The following is a 21,233-nucleotide window of genomic DNA, read 5'->3' on the forward strand; positions in this document are numbered from 1 at the left end:
GTTAACAGAAAGCTATCAATCTCCGATTTAAAATTGACAATAGATATAGCATCAATTGCAGTTTGCGGAAGAGAGTTCCAAACTTCTACCACCATTTGTGTGCAGGGACCAACTGCAGTGGTTCAAGAAGGAAGTTCACCACCACTTTCTCAAGGGCAATTAGGCACGGACAATAAATGCTGGCCTTGGCAATGTCATGTATGTACTTTTGGGATCACTAGCCACTAGATGGCATCACTGTTGGAGGCCATTGGGCTGCATGCACGCGTATGCAGCCCAAGTATAAAAGGCCAGCCATTTTGTATATTAGTCTCTTTGGGCCTTAATAAAGCAGAGCCAAGGTTATACCTCTTGGAGTTAAACAGTACTCAGTCTAACAGTTATTGCATACACAACATTTGGCGACGAGGCAACAAGAGCCTTTGCATACAAAAATGAGCACAATTGGATTGTTGGAGTGATTCGTGGAAGGAGAAGATTGGGCAGCCGTTTGAGCCAGTTCTTCGTGGTCAACAAAATGGAGGAGGTCGGCGACGCAGATCAGCGCCGGGCGGTGTTCCTCACGGTTTGCGGTCCAAAAATTTATGGTCTGATAAAGAATTTACTCCTGCCTGTGAGTCCAATATAGAAGATGTATGAAGAATTGTGTACACTGGTACAGGACCACATTAAGCCAGACGAAGGCATCATCATCTCGAGATACAGATTTTACACACACGTTCGCTCAGAGGGCCAGAATACGGTGGAATTCGTTGCCGACCTGAGACATTTAGCCGGACCGTGTAAGTTCGGGGCTGTGTTGGCAGACATGCTGCGGGACTTTTTTGTAATCGGCATCAACCACGAGGTGATCCTGCGTAAACTACTGGCGGTGAAGACATTGGATTTGAACAGGGCCATCACGATCACTCAGACATGCATGATGACGGATAAAATCTAAAGTAGATATCAGTGAAAAATCGAAACTCGGCAAGTACTGTAAATATGATTGATTCGATGTTCGGCAGAGTGGCACATGGCCGTCGAAACCATGGTCCAGGATCCACATAGACTTTTCAGGTCCCTTCCTGGGGAAGGTGTTTTTAGTTGTGGTGGATGCATATTCGAAGTAGATAGAGTGTATAATCATGTCATCCAGCACATCCACAGCTACGATTGAGAATCTCAGTGTCATGTTCGCGACACATGGTTTGCCTGACATCGTTGTTAGCAACAACGGATCGTGCTTCACCAGTCAGGAGTTTCAAGAGTTCATGAACCTCAATGGTATCAAACATGTAAGATCAGCACCATTCAATCCTGCATCCAATGGGCAAGCAGAACGTGCTGTCCAAATCATGAAGCAGAGTGTGAAGTGAGTAACCCAAGGGTCACTGCAGATCTGCCTGTTATGCATATTGCTGAGTTACAGGACAAGACCACACATGCTTACCGGGGCCTCACCTGCTGAACTAATGATGAAGAAAGGTCTTAAGACCAAGCTATATCTTGTACACCCCGACTTGAATAATCATATTGAATATAGAAGACAAAGTCAGCAAAGGTATCATGATCGCGCAGCTGTGCCACGCGATATTTCTGTAAATGATCCTGTATGTGTTCTGAATTATGGTCAGGGTCCCAAGTGGATCACTGGTACTGTCATGGCCAAGGAGGGCAACAGAGTATTTATTGTCAAGCTCAAAAATGGGCAAACATGCAGGAAACATATGGATCAGACAAAGCTGCGGCACACAGACGAACCGGAACAGTCGGATGAAGAGATAATCGACGACCAACCAACCTACCTCCAGTCATCAGAGGACTCGGTGGTCATCAGTGAATCGGGACTTTCAATCACTGACATGTTCAATGATAATGGACTTTCAATCCCTGACATGGCCATTGCCATTCCCACCAGGTCAGCCACCCAGCCACCAGTCACAACAGACTCTGAACACTCACCCAAGGCTGGAGTTGAACTGAGACGGTCAACCCGGGAGCGTAAAACACCACACTATCTCAAATTGTAAAAGACTGTGTTAATATCTCAGAGTGGGTTATTGTCATGTATGTACTTTTGAGATCACTAGCCACTAGATGGCGTCACTGTTGGAGGCCATTGGTGTGCAGCCCAAGTATAAAAGGTCAGCCATTTTGTATATTAGTCACTTTGGGCCTTAATAAAGCAGAGCCAAGGTCATACCTCTTGGAGTTAACCAGTACTCAGTCTAACAGTTACTGCATACACAACAGGCAACGACGCCCACATCCCACGAGTGAAGAAAATAAAAGGCTGGGGAAGCACCTTTACAGGAGTGAGAAAGACAAATCCAGACCCGCCCAATAAAACAAATAGGGCAAGGGAGGGGAGAGGGGCCCATGGAGATCAGTGTTCAGAATCTACTCGGAACATTGCTTTGTCGAAGTAGTTTGAATATTCGAACTGTTGAACTCCCTCTCCTCTCTTTATATTCTTGAGCGGGTGCTATATGAGGGCCTGACCATGCTGCTTCTGGTAAAGGTCTCCCAGAATGTCATGGGTCATCTCAGCTGCTGTGCATTGCCAGCATTTTCTCTTTTTCTTTCAACATTCACGCGTTTCATCTTTCTCTCTTGGACTGTGACTGAAACGCACGGCTGAGCGATCCCTTTATTAATGATTTTTGGCAAAGATAAATAAGGTGAGGCAATATGTGGCAAGGTTGGGAGCATGTGTCCTTTCCCAAAGTGTTAGTCTGACCTCCTAACACTTGTACAGTATTTACTGAAATGTTTGATGTTAAAAATAAAGGTCAACTTTCTCTTCATATTTGGTGCAGAAATTCCTCTGAAATCTTTAAATGTTAAACTTACTAAAGTAGACCCTAAACTTTATTAAACACAGCAAATTAGAAAATTATAAGTGAAACATAAACTACTAGAAATAAATTTACGGTAATATTTACAGGTGAGAGGTGAATCTACAAGTTCTTTGAATTTGGAACTCTCACTGTGGTTTAAGTTTGCTTATCTCCGAATTGTAATAATTTTATTAGAAATGTGCATGAAGCGATCGTCTTGAAATTCCTTCAAGCTGGTCAGTCATCCAATGAACATTACACTACCAAACTATGAACATTAAGTCTTGTGGAGCTAATTAATCCCTCTGATATGCTTTTGCTGCCTCGTGCATACATCCTATTGATTGCATAGAATTACATAGAATGTACAGCACAGAAACAGGCCCTTTGGGCCAACACGTCCATGCCAGTGTTTATGCTTCACACAAGTCTCCTCCCACCCTTCTTCGTCATACTCTGCTTTAAGTTTAACTTTTCCCCAACAGCATTAGATAAGCCTGCTGACAATGTCTTAAAATGTGCAGACATAAGTGGCACGGTTCATTGTTCCTTCAGCACAAATTTGAAGATCACAAGAAGACAGTTACATAACTGAAGAGTTAGCATTGCAAATACTGCAATATAAATAAATTGATTCGAAAATATAAGATGAGCTGAAACAAGTGAAATTCAGATTCCCAATAAATCGGAAGGGAGTTCTATAGATTGTTTGAGCTGAAGTTTTTTGGGTAATCCTTGTCAGAAGGAATGTGAATGCACTTCTGATGGTTCAGTTTGCAAATTAATCTGAGGTGTGGAATTGTAACATCCAGACTAAAAGGGCCCCAGATCCAGGCCCAATTTGTGTTGAGTTAGCTGACTTCAGTTGGGGTTTTTGGTAGGGATACTATAATTACCCTCAGCACCGCTGATCTAGGGATAGGAAGATAAAACAGCCATTGCTCCCACTCCTAATCACTGCAAAGCTGAATGGTCTCCCTACTCACAAGTAGCCATTCCCTTCGTTTGTGCCTAGGGTCACATATAAAGAATGGCTGCTTGTGTGAGAAATAAGAGGGAAACCAGCACCTGTGGAACCGTGTCCCAGCCTGAGGTAACCCTTAGGGTAGGGGGAAACCTGGAGCAGGAAAAGGAAGATGAGTCCATTAGAAAAAGAAACTTCAAATCAAGTCTCTTGCTTGTTTTCTCAGTGGTTTTCCACCTTTGTGAATGATGAGAAATTATTACACAAGGGACTGAATTGCTTAAGGTAAACATATGAAACTAATGGTGTGATTGTTTTTCTGCTTGGTTCCAGGATGTGCTGGGCTTTGGGATAATTTTACCTGCTGGATGCCGGCCAAGGTTGGAGAAACAGTCTACATGCCCTGTCCAAATGTATTGCAGCACTTCATCGATGAACCAGGTCTTTATTATTTTTGGATTGTTTAATGTTGTAAGGGCTCAAATCCCTAAGAAGCTCTTTGGGGAAGGCGGGGGGAGGGGAGTGGAGACTCAGTCTGGGCACTACAGGCATGACTTTGTAACTGTGTTCATGAAGATTTGTTAAAAATAATAACCCAAAGAAATCTTCATGGATTCCCATTTAAGATGCGACTACACAGTAACTAAAGCTATCCCTCTCCCCCTCGACACCAAACGGCAGGCCAGTTAATTAAGGTACTTAACAGGTAGTTTAATGGTATTTAAGAGGATTAAAAGCAGGCTTTTACAATTTTACCAACTTTTTGACAGGTTTGCCGTTCCTCAGTGAACATGCCAGGTAAGTGTGTCGGGTTCTCAGTGATTCTCTATTGCTTTGGCTAGTTGACAGATGTGGTATAAAAGCTACCATTTCACAGCTGTTCACTATCCAATGTCAGAAGCTGAAGCCTTCAGGATTTGGAAGAAACTTTTGAGCTGTATACAAGTTGAAAGTGTTTGCAATGAACTCTCTATTCACTGTCACCTCCTTGGAGCAACCTCTCTCACCATTGATAGATCGGTTCTGTCATTTCAACCTCACTTGTCATCTATTCCAGCAGCATCGGTGCCCTTGACAAAATCTCACCTTAGTCCTCAGAAAAACACCACGATCAGCCCCTACACCAACATCGCCACGCACACCAGCATCACCAACAAGACCAACCTTCTCCGCAATCACCTGATGCTGCACAGGACACAGGCCATTAGCACCCGACCACATTGCTACCCGGGAGGCCAGGGAGGGTCTCATCATGGCCACATTTACTTCACTTGACGCTGTACATCCTGGCTGCCACATGATGGGCCAGGTTGGTACTACCCCACACCAACACTATAAAGCATTTCTGCAATGCCCAAGCCATTCCTTTCACACCTATCACCATTGTAGCAAGCCCAACAAGAGGGAGGGGGGGGGGAGCCGGGGGGAGGGTGCAGTTCTGGATTTAGTTTTAAGGAATGAAGCAGGGCAGATGGAAGGAGTATCAGTGGGAGAGCATTTTTGTGGAGGTGATCATAATTCAGTTAGTTTTAGCATTGTTTTGGATAAGGATAACGATAAAACAGGAGTAAAAGTTCTAAATTGGGGGAAGGCCAATTTTACTAGGTTGAGAAGTAATTTAGCAAAAGGGTGGACTGGAAACAGCTACTCGAAGATAAATCAGTGTCAGAGCAGTGGGAGGTATGCAAGAGGGAAATCTAAAGGGTTCAGGGTAAACATGTTCCCACAAAGAAAAAGGGTAGAACTGCCAAATTTAGAGCCTCCTGGATGACAAGATGCATACAGAGTAAGATAAGGCAAAAAAAGGGAAGCTTATATCACACATCGAGAGCTCAATACTGTAGAAAGCCTAGAAGAGTATAGATCGTGTAGGGGTGAAATCAAAAAGGAAATTAGGAAAGCAAAGAGAGGGCATGAAAAAATACTGGCAAGTAGAATCAAAGAAAACCCAAAGATGTTTTATAATTACATAAAGAGCAAGGGGATAACTAAGGAAAGAGTAGGGCCTATTAGGGCCAAAATGGTAACCTATATGTGGAGGAGGAGGAGGATGTGGGTAAGGTACTTAATGTACTTTGCGGCTGTCTTCACGAAAGAGGGGGACAATGCCGACATTGAACTTAGGGAGGAAGAGAGTGAAATATTGCATGGGATAAACATAGTAATAGAGGAAGTATTAAGGGGTTTAGCATGTTTGAAAGTAGATAAAGACCAGGACTGGATGAAATATATCCTAGGCTATTAAAAGAAGCAAGGGATGAAATTGCAAAGGCTGTGACCATCATTTTCCAATCGTTCCTAGTTATAGGAGTGATGTCAGAGGATTGGAGAACTGCTAACGTTGTACCATTGTTTAAAAAGGGATGAAAGAATAAACCGAGTAATTACAGGCCAGTTAGTTTAACCTCGGTGGTGGGCAAATTATTGGAATCAATTCTGAAGGACAGTATAAACTTTCATTTAGAATGACACAGATTAATCAAGGACAGTCAGCATGAATGTTTTAAGGGAAGATCATGTCTGGCTAACTTGATTGAATTTTTTGAGGAGAGAACAAGGAGGGTCGATGAAGGCAGTGCATTTGATGTAGTTATATGGATTTTAGCAAGGCTTTTTATATGGTCCTACATGGCAGGCTGATCACAAAAGTAAAAGCCCATGGGATCCAAGGGAGAGTGGCAAATTGTATCCAAAATTGGCGCAATGGCAGGAAGCAAACGATAATGGTTGATGGTTTTTTTTGCGACTGGAAGGCTGTTTCCAGTGGGGTTCCGCAAGGCTCAGTGTTTGGTCCCTTGCTTTTTGTAGTATATATTAATGAGTTAAACTTAAATGTAGGGGACATGATAAAACGTTTGCAGATGATATAAGAATTGGCCGTGTGGTTGATAATGAAGAAGAAAGCTTTAGACTACAGGAAGATATCAATGGACTGGTCAGGTGAGCAGAACAGTGGCAAATGGAATTCAATCCAGAGAAGTGTGAGGTAATGAATTTTGGGAGGGCTAACAAGGAAAGGGAATACACAATAAATGATAGGACAATGAGAAGTGTAGAGGAACAGAGGGACCTTGGAGTGCATGTCCACAGATCCCTGAAGGTAGCAGGACAGGTAGATAAGGTGGTTAAGCAGGTATATGGGATATTTGCCTTTATTAGCAGAGGCAGAGAATGTAAGAGCAGGGAGGTTATGCTTGAACTATATAAAACACTAGTTAAGACACAGCTAGAGTACTGCATGCAGTTCTAATCACCACATTACAGGAAAGATGTGATTGCACTAGAGAGGGTACAGAGGAGATTTACGAGGATGTTGCTTGGACTGGAGAATTTTAGCTATGAGGAAAGATTGGATAGGCTGGGTTTGTTTTCTTTGGAACAGAGGAGGCTGAGGGGAGATTTAATTGAGGTGTATAAATTTATGAGGAGCCTAGATAGAGTGGTTCGAAATGACCTATTTCCATTAGCAGAGGGATCAGTAACCAGGGGGCACAGATTTAAAGTAGTTGGTAGAAGGATTAGAGGGAGATGAGGAAATACATTTTCACCCAGAGAGTAGTGGAGGCTGGAACTCAGTGCCTGAAAGGGTGGGAGAGACAGAAATCCTCATCACATTTAAAAAGTACTTGGATGTGCACTTAAAGAGTCGTGACCTACAGGGCTACGGACCTAGGGCTGAAGGCTGGGTAGCTCTTTTTCGACTGGCACGCACACGATGGGCCAAATGGGCTCCTTCTGTGTTGTCATTTTTCTATGATTCTATCGTTGTGCATGGTACCCTTATGTCTCACCATTCACTACAACTCACTAAGCCACTTCAAAAGATGCACACAAATCTGTCCAAGAACAATAGTCTTCAAAATAAAGATTTCAATGTTTGACAACACATTAGCAGAAACTCTACATGAACATTGGCTAAAGGACCCACATGCCTACCCTTATGTGTTGTTAGTTGGTATGATTGGACAAGGATGAGGGTGAGTGTGAGGGGTGGCTACTGAGATGGGGAAATCATAATGTCAATAGAGAGGGACGGGTGGAAGTGCAAGGTTAGTTGGTGTGAGTAAGGATATGCAGGAGTAGGGTAGGGAATGCAGAGTGATGGGGATGTGATGAGTGGCACAGCAAGATGAGGTTGAGTGTGGCTTTGCAGTAACATTTCCTGATTTACTGAGATCTTTGAAGGGTTTGTCCCACTGCAGCCTGGATCCCCTAACAACAATCCCTGCTTTTGCCCTCTTGTGCAATATGCAACCAGGCTGCGTTGGTGTCCTGTGTTGGTCTCTTCCATCTATTGGAAGGGAAGAGAACCTCCCTGCATGCTGTGACTCCCTCCATAAGCATCTGGAGGGACTCATGGGAGAACCTGGGTGCAGCCGTGCACCTCTGTGCAGTGCTTGTCAGTGTTTGCAGCACCTCAATGCTGTAGAACACTGACAGAACAATGTAAGGGGTGGTTTGCCGGGGGTCAGCTTTCCCTTCTGACCTTATATGAGCGGTTCCGAATCGCTCCCACACCCTTGGTTCTAGACACTGGAATTATGAAGGGACTGCGACAGACTTGGACAGACAATCGGTTTCAAGGTAGGAAGCATGTATGGCTTTATTGTGTTTAAAAAGAAGTAAAAGGCACACCTTTAATAACACACACATGCCAATACACACTGAGGGGTACAACACATTGACTAAAATGTCAAATTACAGCCTGTGGGGAAATGAATACAGCTTAAACTCTAAATGGGATAAAGAGGAGAATGCAGATACATTTACACAAGTTATCCCAGCTTCCCCCCTCCCAATTCCCCTAACTAACTAAGTTATAGCTCTGAGGGTTCAGGGGCTATGCTCACCAATCCCTTTAGACAGTTGCCGGTGAATCATGGTTTCGGGGATCGCTGCACTTGGCCTTCTAGGCGAGCCGCACCCTGGACGGAGGAGAGGACTTCGGACTGCGTAGTCTTCGGTTGGGGTGCGTCCGTTGATGCGCTCAGTTGCTTTTTGGATGTATGGGGTAAGTACCCACTTTCTTTGGTTAGGAATAGGTTTAGTTAGTTCCTTTTGGTAATTTCTCCCCCGTTGGGTCGTTCAGAAGTAGATTGTAGAGTGGTTGTCAATTTGGTTGCCGACAACCTTCCGTTTCATGGGCGTCGTGCTCGGTCAGTTCTTGATGAGTTCTGGTAGTTTCCTTCACTATTTTTGTCTTCACTGTAGAGGAAGCAGGCTGCTTGTGTCTGTGTCTGTGTTCCAGTCTGTGCGAGTTCCAGTCTGTGTTCTGCTTCGTTCTTCCTTGTAAAACTGGGTGATAGATATATCCCCAAAAAAGGCTCCGTTATCTCCCATCAAATCTCTTGGGCTCGGTTTAAACTGTTCTGTCCATTGATTTTCAAATGTCTCCTTTGTCAGCAGTAACTCGATTAGGGTGTGAGAATGTGCTATCACTGGTTTTATATTGTTTTAGGATTGTCCAATTTCCTGACATGATTTCCATTGTGCTTGATTGGGTAATTCGATTATCTCTTAGGGGGCGAATAGTCTGGGATCCTTCATCCACGAATTTGCTTCAGAGATTGGCCCCACCTCCTGTATTTGGTAACTCTTTTTCGCAGCCAAAATGTTGTAGAATCTTAAAATTGATATGCTCCTTCCCATAGATGTTTAGGGGATCTCAAGCTTCTGTAATTTAGGTCCATTTTGAATTCCCTTTCCTATGATTCCAAACACTGGGGGGGGGGGGGGGGGGGCTCCATGAATGCATCCCCTTTTATCCCCCACAGACTTCGTCTGCCCCTTTAAACTCATTTTAAAAGCCCAGAAAGGGATTCTTCTCCTCTGCAGGGGAAAGGTACCTGGCATCTTTGCGAGATATTGGTAAATTCTACATTCCCCCCTGTGATACCATATCACTTATGGTATCATCTTCGAGGTGAGCAAAGTTCCTGACTCCCAAGAGATAACCTTCCCCGTAAATTAGCTAAACTAATACCCAAAATGCATTGCACTTATGCAACATTACCATAGATGCACACTTTTCCCTTTACAGGTACAAACTTTTTATATTTACACCCTCCCAGCTTGGAGGGGGTTCAATCACTACAATTGCATTTCAGCATAGTTACATTTCATTTCAGTTACATTATATTCACCAGCATATAGGCAACGTACAACCACATTACAGAAGGAAAAAACCTAGATTAAAATTAAACAACATCAATTGGTCTCCTGAGGTTTGTCCATCACCCGGTAATGTCTGGATCCTGCCCTTGAGAACTGCTCTCAGGCTGGCTGACACACAAGACAAACTCAAAAAAATCACTTAAACATTACTGCAACATTACCCTCAATTGTAAACTAAACCTTAAAATGTGAAATGGTAAACTAAAATTAGAGCTTTGTACAACCGCCACCCGTCTCAGGGTGGCCTGGTTAGTCCCTGTCAGGCCCATGCCTTGTGCGGCCTGATAGCCGCCTGGATGCTCGGGTTTCCCCGCAGCCGGTGAGCTGGAGACCCTTGTCTCTGGGACAGCTCGTTGCTACTGCTCCTGTGAGACCCTCACCGCTGGAGACGGCTGGCTGGTGGTCCCGACTCTGAGCAGCCTCTGTACTTCTGACCTTCGGCCTTTCCTGTCGGGCTGCCCTTCTCCTAGGGTAGAATCGCTGAGGCTCAGATGCCGGTGACCACGGTATCTTTGGCTGTGGTGTACGGACGGTCCTTCTCAGGGATTGGGTTACTGGGGGTGCGTCTGAATCCCAAACGATGGGTGGAATAGCCCCTCCAGTACTGCAACTCACTGCCCCTATAGGCACGGTTTCTGAGCCTGCCACATTCCCTGTGGGCTCTCCACTGTCGGGGGTGGCCAATGGAGGGTCCCTGTCCTGAGGGCAGTTCACACCTCCCAGCTGCCCTCTGTGCTTGGCTGACCCTGGGTTGTACAGCTTGCACTGGTTGATGTGGAACCACTTAGTACGGCGGGGCAGCTTTATGGCATAGACCATCGGGCTTGCCTTGTCGACAATGCTGTATGGCCCCATATATAATGCTTCAAAAACCCCGACCTGAGCATAGTTCCTCACCATGACCTGGTCCCCTATCTCCCATTCGTGGTGTTTGCTGGGTTCTAGCAGCAATCGGTTACTCTGATGCTGTCTGCCCATGTTACTAGCAGCCTGCCAGTGAATCTGTCTGAGGTGTTCAAACAGGTTCCTGACAAACCGGTCCCAGTTCACCTCTCTGAGCTGACCTTCTGTGAGCACCGGGGCTAGGACATGGGTGGGGGTCTGCATGATCCGGCCAGTCATGAGCGCGTATGGGGAATACCCGGTGCTCTTTGACTGGCTGGCTCGGATCCCCATTAGGACCAACGGTAAGACCTCCACCCACTTTTGGGGTGAGTCTCCCGTTTCCTTCCGCAGCCTTTCTTTAATGGTGCGGTTTAAACGCTCCACAATACCCGATGACTGTGGATTGTGGGCAACGTGCCATTTCCCCTCAATGCCGAGCACCTTAAGGGTTGCCTGCATTACCTGCCCAATGAAATGGCTCCCCTGGTCCGACTCCACATACTGTGGGCGTCCCCACCGGGAGAACACTTCCCTCACTAGAATCTTAGCTGTCCCTAGTGCGGTGGCTGTTCAGCAGGGGAAGGCTTCAACCCATTTTGAGAACATGTCCACCAGGACTAGGCAGTATTTGTAGCCTCCCTGGGCGGTGGGTAGGGGCCCGATGTAGTCAATTTGGATTGATTGTCATGGTCCCTCTGCCCTCCTGACGTGTCCTAGGGACACCTTCCTTTTCTGGGGGTCAGGGTTGTTTGCAGCACACAGCAGGCAGTTCGCACCGAACTCGTGGACGTCCTCCCTGAGTCCCAGCCACCATCCTGCCTGTTCCACTCGTTGCCAGGTGGTCTCAGGCCCGGGGTGTCCCGCTCCTGGATCCTCATGGGCCAGTTTTAGGAATTCCCTCTGGTGCTGCTGTGGCACGACCCATTGTCCCTCTTTAAACAGCATGCCTTCCTTAACGGTAATGGCTGCTGTGCCGTACGGACCTTCTACTCTCTCTCCTCTAGCTAGCGCATTCAGGAAAGCTTTTAGGACCGGGTCCTGTGCCTGAACTGTTTTTAAGTCCGGGGCCAAAGGTATCCCTGTACTCTCTGCTGCCCTGTTCTTATTCTTGAACGCTGCTATGCGGCCGGTGTCATAGGGGTCCCAGAACTTTCCCGTGTGGGCACCTTCTTTGGCCAGTTTGTCAGCCTGTTGGTTTCCCTCTGCACAGGGTTCGGTTTTTGAATGGGCCTTCACCTTATGTATGTAGACCTTTCCCTCTTCCCCCACCGCTGTCATGATTTTCTCCAGCAGGGGCTTGATTGCCAGGGGTCTCCCGTCAGCGGACCAGATAGCCAGGTACTCCGTACATGAATTGCAGGTGAACATACTGTCTGAGCAAATCGTGTACGATGTAGGGAATTCCTCAGGGTGGGTTACCACGTACATTACGGCGGACAGTTCAGCATGCTGGGCGCTCATGGTGCTGGGGAGCTTGATTGCTGGGGCAATACCTGCCCTTGGGTCATAGACTCCGCACCCGGTGAGTCGCTCGCCAGCAGATACCGTGCTGGACCCGTCCACATAGATGTCCCGGCCTGTAGGGTGTAACCCCGCCCGAAGGCCAATGTTTACCTCCCATACCCCTTCTATGGAGCACCTGTGGACTTTCCCTGGGTAGATTAGGTTGGCTGCGAGCCTTGGCTCGCGGGGGCCTTCTACTCTGAGGTCCATCTGGGAGAGGAGCAGGGTCCAGCGAGCAATGCGGGCACTGCTCACCATCCCGTCCTTAATCCTCCCATCTAGGACCATCTGAGTAGGTGTGTGGGGTGGGTTAGGAGTGTTAGAGGAGACCCTCCGGTGAAGATCAAGGATCTTTTCACTGCCCAATGTGTGGCTAGGAGGTGTCTCTCACAGTTGGATTACCCCTTCTCCACATCTGTGAGGATCCTGGAGGAGTAAACCACCGGCCTCAACAGGCCGTGCCGCTCTTGAAGCAGCACTGAGCTCAAACTGTCCCCGCTGGCTGCCACCTCCAAGAAAAACTCCTTTCCTACATCTATCGCTCCTAAGGCTGACGTGGTCTGCAAGTCCTTCTTGAGCTGATTAAATGCTGCCTCGCAACCCTCATCCCAGTCCCACTCTACACCCTTGTGTAGGAGCCTGAGCAGAGGGGCTGCGGTGGCTGCATAATCCTCAATGAAGTCTCTGCAGTACCCGGTGAGCCTTAGAAAGGATCTTACCCCTGTCACTGTGTTGGGGGCTGGTAACTCCTGTACTGCCTCCCTTCTAGCCTTGTCTATGGCCCTTTCCCCAGCGCGCACAGTCAGCCCCAGTAATTTGACTTCCTTCTGGCCGATCTGTGCCTTTTTGGGGTTTACTTTAAACCCTTCTTCTTTTAGCAGCTTCAGCAGCTCAGCCAGCAGTGGGCCATGTTCTTCCCCCTGATCGGTGAACAGGAGCAGGTCATCCACATACTGCACCAACTGCTGGGGTCTGCTAAAGCACTTTAAACAGTTCGCCATACATTGGTGAAAAATGCTGGGACTATTGTGGAAGCCTTGGAGAAGACAGTTCCACGTGTTAAATTTGACATTGATCATTATCAGTTTGCTCTTAGTTAGGAACGAGTACAGTCCATACACTTCCTCCTCTGGTATCTCAGACTGCGTATACGGATCCGTGCTAGTTTGACCATCATCCTCCACATGGTGTGTCGCAGCACGCTTGCTCATCTGCGAACACTTGTGCTGGAGATGCTCCACTCTCAGACAGCCTTTGCAACTATATTGCTTAAATCGGCACCAACACGGAGAAATGGGATGCATTCCTGCTGGCAGACTTTGGTCAGCCACAGGTTTCGCGTACACAGTCGGGTAGGCCCTGCCATATGTTGCTCTGCTGAACACCGAATCAATCATATTTACAGAACTTGCCGAGTTTCACTTTTTCACTGATATCTGCTTTTGACTTCTATCCGTCGTCATGCATGTCTGAGCGATCGTGATGGTCCTGTTTAAGTCCACGTCTCTACCGCCAGTAATTTACGCAGGATCACCTCGTGGTTGATGCCGATTACAAAGAAGTCCCACATCATGTCTGCCATCAAAGCCCCGAACTTACACAGTCCCGCCAGACGTCTCAAGTCGGCAACGAATTTCGCCGCATTCTGGCCCTCTGAGCGAACGTGTGTGTAAAATCTGTATCTCGAGATGATGATGCCTTCGTCTGGCTTAAGGTGGTCCTGTACCAGTGTACACAATCTTCATATGTCTTCTCTGTTGGACTCACAGGCAGGAGTAGATTCTTTTTCAGAACATAAATTTTTGGACCGCAAACTGTGAGCAACACCGCCCGGCGCCAATCTGCGTCGCTGACCTCCTCCATTTTGTTGGCCATGAAGAACTGGCTCAAATGGCTGACGAAGTCTGCCCAATCTTCTCCTTCCACGAATCGCTCAAACGATCCAATTGTGCTCATTATTGCATGCAAAGGTTCTTGCTGTCTCGTCGCCAAATGTTGTGTATGTAATAACTTTTAGACTGAGTACTGTTTAACTCCAAGAGATATGACCTTGGCTCTGCTTTATTAAGGCCCAAAGAGCTCAATATACAAAATGGCTGGTCTTTTATACTTGAGCTGCACACACATGCGTGCAATGGCCTCCAAAAGTGACGCCATCTAGTGGCTAGTGATCCCAAAAGTACATACATGACACTCCCCTCTCTCCCTCTTCTCCCTCCCTCCCCTCCCTCTCTCTCGCTCCCCTCCCTCCCTCTCCCTTCCTCCCTCCCTCCCCTCGCTCTATTCCTTCCCTCCCGCCCCTCTCTCTCTCCCTCCCTCACTCCCCCTCTCCTCTCTCCCCTCCCTCCCCTCCCCATTCTCTCCCCCTCCCTGCCCTCTCTCTCTCCCCCACTCCCTGCCCTATCTCCCCCTCTCCCGCCACTCACTCCCCTCTCTCCCCCACTCCCTGCCCTCTCTCCCCCTCCCTCCCCTCTCTCTCTCCCCCTCCCTCCCCTCTCTCTCTCCCCCGCCCCCCTCTCTCTCTCGCTCTCTCTCTCTCTGTTCCCCTCCCTCCCCCCTCTCTCTTTCCCTCCTTTGCTCCTCCTCTTTCCCCCTCCCTCCTTCCCCCCTCTCTCTCTCTCCCCTACCTCCTTCCCCCCTCTCTCCCCCACCCTCCTTCCCCCCTCTCTCTCCCCCTCCCTCCCTCCCCTCTCTCTCCCAGTCCCTTCCTCCCTCCCTCCCTGTGATATTTTCAGGGAGCTCACAGCACACACAGCCTTAAGATGGCAGAATCTTCCAGAAGTCACCAGTCAGGTGACATGGTCCCTTTATTATAAATAACACTGGCTGCAGTGCCACAGGAGTCCACAATGTGGAGCTACAGACATTACACTTCTCCCTCCTTCATGAAGAAGTAATTATCACAAACAATCATCATACATAACTTGCATGGTTATACATAACAAAAGATATGGACTCATTTTGCCATATTTACAAATCAAGCTTAAACACTTGTTTTCTGTTTCGAACAGAACCTTCCAAACATGGTGTCGAATTTATACTCATTCGAGGCTGATCCTGAGGAAAGTTTTCCTCCAAGGGATGCCCTTGATTTCCAATTGAACTCTCTAACTTCAGACTGTTTGTTTGCCTGAATCGGACTCAGACTTAAACTCTGACTTTCCCTTAGATTTGTTTCCAGTACATTGGATGTAGGATATGCTACTGGTGTATCAAAACTATCTGATATGTCAGAAATAATTGAATCATTCCCACCTTCAATGACTTCCACGTCTGTGGGTAAAATATGATCAGTGTGAACAAACCTAACCTGTCTATGATCAAACATCTTGACCAAATATGTGCGAGGACCCCATATCTTCACCACTCTTCCTAGTAATCACTTTAACCATTTATGGTAATGGTTTTTCACTCTCACCTTCTGATTTAATTTCACAATTCTCTCTTTTACTCTACCAGTATCATGATTTTCATTCTGTCTTAATTGTGTCTCTTTTACGGACTGTGCCAAGTTTGGTATTAACAACGAGAATCTGGTTTGTGGCTGTCGTTTGAGAAACAACTCTGCTGGTGTTCTACCAGTAGTTGTGTGAGGAGTATTACAATATGTAATTAAGAAATTAGCCAATTTGTGGTCCAATGACAAATGTCGTTTCTTTGGATTTGGATCCAACATCTGTTTGAGGGCACATTTTACAATTTGTACAGTGCGCTCTGCTGCACCATTTGAAGCAGGGTGGTATGGTGGAACCTTGGTATGTTTCGTACCATTTTTGCTCGTGAACTGTGCAAATTCTTCTGAATGAAATTGTGGACCATTATCAGAAACAATTTCTTCTTGGAGGCCAAATGAAGAAAATAATCTTTGTAAAATGTCTAATGTTTTACTTGTTGTTATTTTCCACATTAGAAACACCTTGATCCACTTCAAATGGCTATCAATCACAATGAACAATTGTTGTCCTTCCAGCTCAGCAAAATCGATATGTAGCCTTTGCCACACCCTGGGAGTCCATTCCATGGCTGTAATGGTACTGATGGTGGTTGCTTGCTTACCGATTGACATGTTGTACACTGACTCACGATGTAGTCTATATCCTTATCAAGACATGGCCACCATAAGTAACTGCGTGCAAAACTCTTGGTCAAGCACATTCCCAGGTGCTGGTCATGGAGGTCTCCTAATAATTTGGACCTGAATTTATTTGGTATAATCACTGTTGCACCACACATGATACACTCTTTATCGACTGATAATTCATTCACACGAATAAAGAATGGATGAATATTTTTGTCTATTACCTGGTTTGGCCTTCAATTTGCAATATAATCATACACCTTTGACATAACTGGGTTACTCTACCAATCTCTTCAGCTGTGAGTGGCAGTTCATCCATGTATGAAAAATAGAACACTTCTTCCCTATTGGGTGTAACTTGTTATGAGGAAGGAAATCTAGATATAGCATGAGCATTACTGTGATCAGCTGATCGTCTGTATTCAATATCATATGTATATGCTGATAAAATCAAAGCCCATCTCTGCATTCGGGCTGCAGCTAATGTTGGAACTGGGGTCTTTGGATGGAGGATTGCTGTCAGGGGCTTATGGTCTGTAACGATGGTAAACTTACGACCATACAAGTATTTGTGGAACTTCTTGACCTCAAAAATTAATGCCAAAGCTTCCCTTTCGATTTGCGCATAATTACTCTCACTGACACTGAGAGTGCGTGAAGCAAAAGCAATTGGTCTCTCCTCCCCACTACGTAATACAGAGATCACCACCCCAACTCCATACGGAGAGGCATCATATACTAGCTTGATTTCCTTAGATATGTTATAGTGAACTAACATGGTGCTCTCTACCAATTTGCTTTTACACTCCTTGAATGCTGTATCGCATTCTTCAGACTATTTCCAATGGACCTGTTTTTTCAATAGTTCATTCAGAGGATGTAATACCGTAGCCAAATTTGGTAGGAACTTCCCATAATAGTTCAAAAGACCCAAAAATGATCGAAGTTCAGTGACATTCTTGGGAGTGGGTGCATTTCTGATTGCATCCAGCTTTCCCTTGGTTGGATGTAAACCATCTTTGTCTACTCTGTACCCTAAGTACTCCACTGAATTTTGAAATAAGTCACACTTGCGAGCAGACACTCGTACTCTGTGCTTCTCTAGCCGTTTGAGGACTTCATTCAATATGTTATTATAAATTTGCCTATTTGATGCTGAAATTAGTATGTCATCTAAATAACATACTACCCCTTCAATACCTTGCAAAATCTAGTTCATCACCTCTTGGAATATGGCAGGGGCGGAAGACACTCCAAAAGGTAGCCTATTAAATTGATATAGGCCTAGATGAGTATTTATAGTCAAGCATGACTTGGACTCCTCATCTAGTTCAAGCTGTAAATAGGCATTCGTAAGATCCAACTTTGAGAAGATCTGACCACCTGTCAGTGTTGTGAACAAATCTTCTACATTTGGCACTGTATTGGAGACATTACTCTCTAGAACCTGGTTTACGGTTACTTTATAATCACCACACAATCTTACCTTACCATCGGACTTAGGTACAACAACAATGGGTGTAGCTCAATTATATAGATCTATCTTAGAAATAATGTTCTCAGTCTCTAATCTTTTGAGTTCTTGCTCAACTTTCTCCTTGAGTGCATATGGTAAACCGATCTAGTGTCCTTCTGTACCCTGACACTTGCCTTGAAGCCTTGGATTGGACTGTCTGTTTCGCAGAACCAGTTGATGTGGTGTATTTGGACTTTCAGAAGGCTTTCGACAAGGTCCCACACAAGAGATTAATGTGCAAAGTTAAAGCATATGGGATTGGGGGTAGTGTGCTGACGTGGATTGAGAACTGGTTGGCAGACAGGAAGCAAAGAGTAGGAGTAAATGGGTACTTTTCAGAATGGCAGGCAGTGACTAGTGGGGTTCCGCAAGGTTCTGTGCTGGGGCCCCAGCTGTTTACATTTTACATTAATGATTTAGATCAGGGGATTAAATGTAATATCTCCAAATTTGCGGATGACACTAAGTTGGATGGCAGTGTGAGCTGCGAGGAGGATGCTATGAGGCTGCAGAGTGACTTGGATAGGTTAGGTGAGTGGGCAAATGCATGGTAGATGAAGTATAATGTGGATAAATGTGAGATTTGGTGGTAAAAACAGAGAGACAGACTATTATCTGAATGGTAACAGATTCGGAAAAGGAGAGGTGCAACGAGACCTGGGTGTCATGGTACATCAGTCATTGGAGGTTGGCATGCAGGTACAGCAGGCGGTTAAGAAAGCAAATGGCATGTTGGCCTTCATAGCGAGGGGATTTGAGTACAGGGGCAGGGAGGTGTTGCTACAGTTGTACAGGGCCTTGGTGAGGCCACACCTGGAGTATTGTGTACAGTTTTGGTCTCCTAACCTGAGGAAGGACATTCTTGGTATTGAGAGAGTGCAGCGAAGGTTCACCAGACTGATTCCTGGGATGGCGGGACTGACATATCAAGAAAGACTGGATCAACTCGGCTTGTATTCACTGGAGTTCAGAAGAATGAGAGGGGATCTCATAGAAACGTTTAAAATTCTGACGGGTTTAGACAGGTTAGATGCAGGAAGAATGTTCCCAATGTTGGGGACGTCCAGAACCAGGGGTCACAGTCTAAGGATAAGGGGTAAGCCATTTAGGACCAAGATGAGAAGAAACATCTTCACCCAGAGAGTGGTGAAACTGTGGAATTCTCTACCACAGAAAGTTGTTGAGGCCAATTCACTAAATATATTCAAAAAGGAGTTAGATGTAGTCCTTACTACTAGGGGGATCAAGGGGTATGGCGAGAAAGCAGGAATGCGGTACTGAAGTTGCATGTTCAGCCATGAACTCATTGAATGGCGGTGCAGGCTCGAAGGGCCAAATGGCCTACTCCTGCACCTATTTTCTATGTTTCTATGTTTCTATGTATTGTTGGCCCTTAAAGGTAAAGGCAAACTTGTACTGGTCCTCCCGTTTTAAAGGAATGGACCAGAACCCATTTGAAATGTTCAGCACCGTGAAAGTGGTCGCGGATGCTGGAATATTTCCTGTGAGGTCTGCTACAGCTGCTACAGTGGGTGCACAGGTAGGGATATTCTTAGTTAGTACTCGATAGTCCACGGTGGCCCTCCATGAGTTGTTCGGTTTCTTAACCGGCCACAGTGGAGAGTTCACATGGGTAGCTATCGGTCTTAACACCCCTTGCTCTACCAGTGATCCCAGCGCCGTTGTCAGGTCTGCCTCTGCCTCCCTGGGGAAGTTATATTGCTTTTGTGGTCGGGTCTTGGGGTCCCCTACTATACTAACTTCCACCTCCGTTACCCTACCACAGTCATGTTTGTCGGTGGCAAATGCTGCAAGGTGTGCCCGTACATATGCCTGGTACTCCACTGGGGTGTTACTGACCAGTAATTCCAAGTCATAACCCTCCTTTGGCTTCACGGTACACAATGTTCCCTTGGCCCCTTTTTCTGGGATCACCGCCACCTCACCTTCCCTGTCAGTCACTATGGCTCCCCATAGACAGCGGTTCCTGAGATCCACTAGGATCTGGTGGCCAATGATAAAATCTGCCCCCAGGATCCCTTTTCCCTTCTGCTCCCATTTCATCAGGACACACTTCCATTTGGTTTTGAGTGTCCCTAACTGAATGGTGAACGGGATGGAAAACGAACCAGTTTGTTCATTGCCTGTGAACCCCACGAGACTGTACGGGACCCCGTTCGATAGAGGTGAGGTAGCTGGGCTATCTGCATATACAAGGGTTCTGGAAGCACCAGAATCTAGCAGGTAGGTGCCTTTCATTTTTTCCACCTCCATCGTAACGCACGGTCACTTCCAGGCATCGTACTCTAGGGAACACAGGTACACAGGCTGCGCTGGCTCTCGTCATGCATCTGGATGGGTTGGAGCAGAGGGTTTTACCGTACCGGCTACTGCACCGGTTGCGATAGCTACTGCTCCCTGTCCGTTTATGAGTGTCTGTAGGGCGGCTACGAGTGTCTCATATGAGTCGGGTGTTCCTGCCCCGGCCTTACGGGCTGGGGCTGAAGTGGCCTTTCCCTTCGTCTCTTTCCAGGTATTCCTACAGTCCTTCCTCAAGTGCCCACTTTTCCCACACCCAAAACACTCGCCCCCTTTGTGGGGAGGGTTCCCACCTTCCTGATGCCACTCTCTCTTGCCTTGGCTGGGTTTAATCTCATGGACCCTCCCTTTAGAGGAGGGCTCCTCTATCCCTCTACCGTTCCGGTAAGCCAGTGTCAACTGGCTGACCACTGTCTCCTCGGTGGTTCTGGGATCTCTTGGATCGAACCAGACCTCGGCTTTTGCCTTTACTCCAGGTAAGCTGTTTGCCACCAGGCTGCGGAGCAAGTGAGCCCGCTCGTTAGGGTTCAGGTGGGCCCGGTCAAGAACCCCACTACTGGCCCTTTCGTAGACCGGCCACAACCTGTCGGCGAAAGCCTGTGGAGTCTACCCATAGAGCTGCACTGTTTTCTCCACTCGGGAGAAAGGACTCCCATCGTTCATATTCATGGCCTCTAGAACCTCCTCCTTAACTGTAGCGTACGTGTTTCGCCCCTTTCTGCTGTCTGCAGAAAGGGAATGGCAGAGCTTGGTGTCTAGCGAGAAGAGCAACAGCTTTGCCTGCTCTGAATCATCGCACCCGTTAATATCCCCTGTGTGTTCCACTTCCAGGAAGTGTACCGAGGGATCCCCCTGTTGGGTGAGCTTACTTAGGTGGTCTATCATAGCCCTCAGTTTTTGGGTGTCGTGGGGGACTACGAAGTTGCTTTCTAGGGGTCCTGCTGCCCCATTGGCATCAGGCGGGCCAAACTT

The 21,233-nt window shown here is 46.7% G+C and overlaps 1 protein-coding gene across 1 annotated transcript in view; it reads left to right on the forward strand.

Annotated features, from left to right (window-relative positions):
• vipr2 (vasoactive intestinal peptide receptor 2) overlaps positions 1–21,233 on the forward strand; it is a gene marked incomplete at its 5' end in the record, with an annotated part of 192,328 nt that overhangs the window by 33,559 nt on the left and 137,536 nt on the right. The window contains 1 exon segment of the mRNA XM_070880248.1: positions 4,120–4,227. Within this exon segment, the coding sequence (XP_070736349.1) occupies positions 4,120–4,227 (108 nt within the window).

The sequence above is a fragment of the Pristiophorus japonicus genome, chromosome 5 (assembly GCF_044704955.1).
Source record: "Pristiophorus japonicus isolate sPriJap1 chromosome 5, sPriJap1.hap1, whole genome shotgun sequence".
Lineage (NCBI taxonomy): Eukaryota > Metazoa > Chordata > Chondrichthyes > Pristiophoridae > Pristiophorus > Pristiophorus japonicus.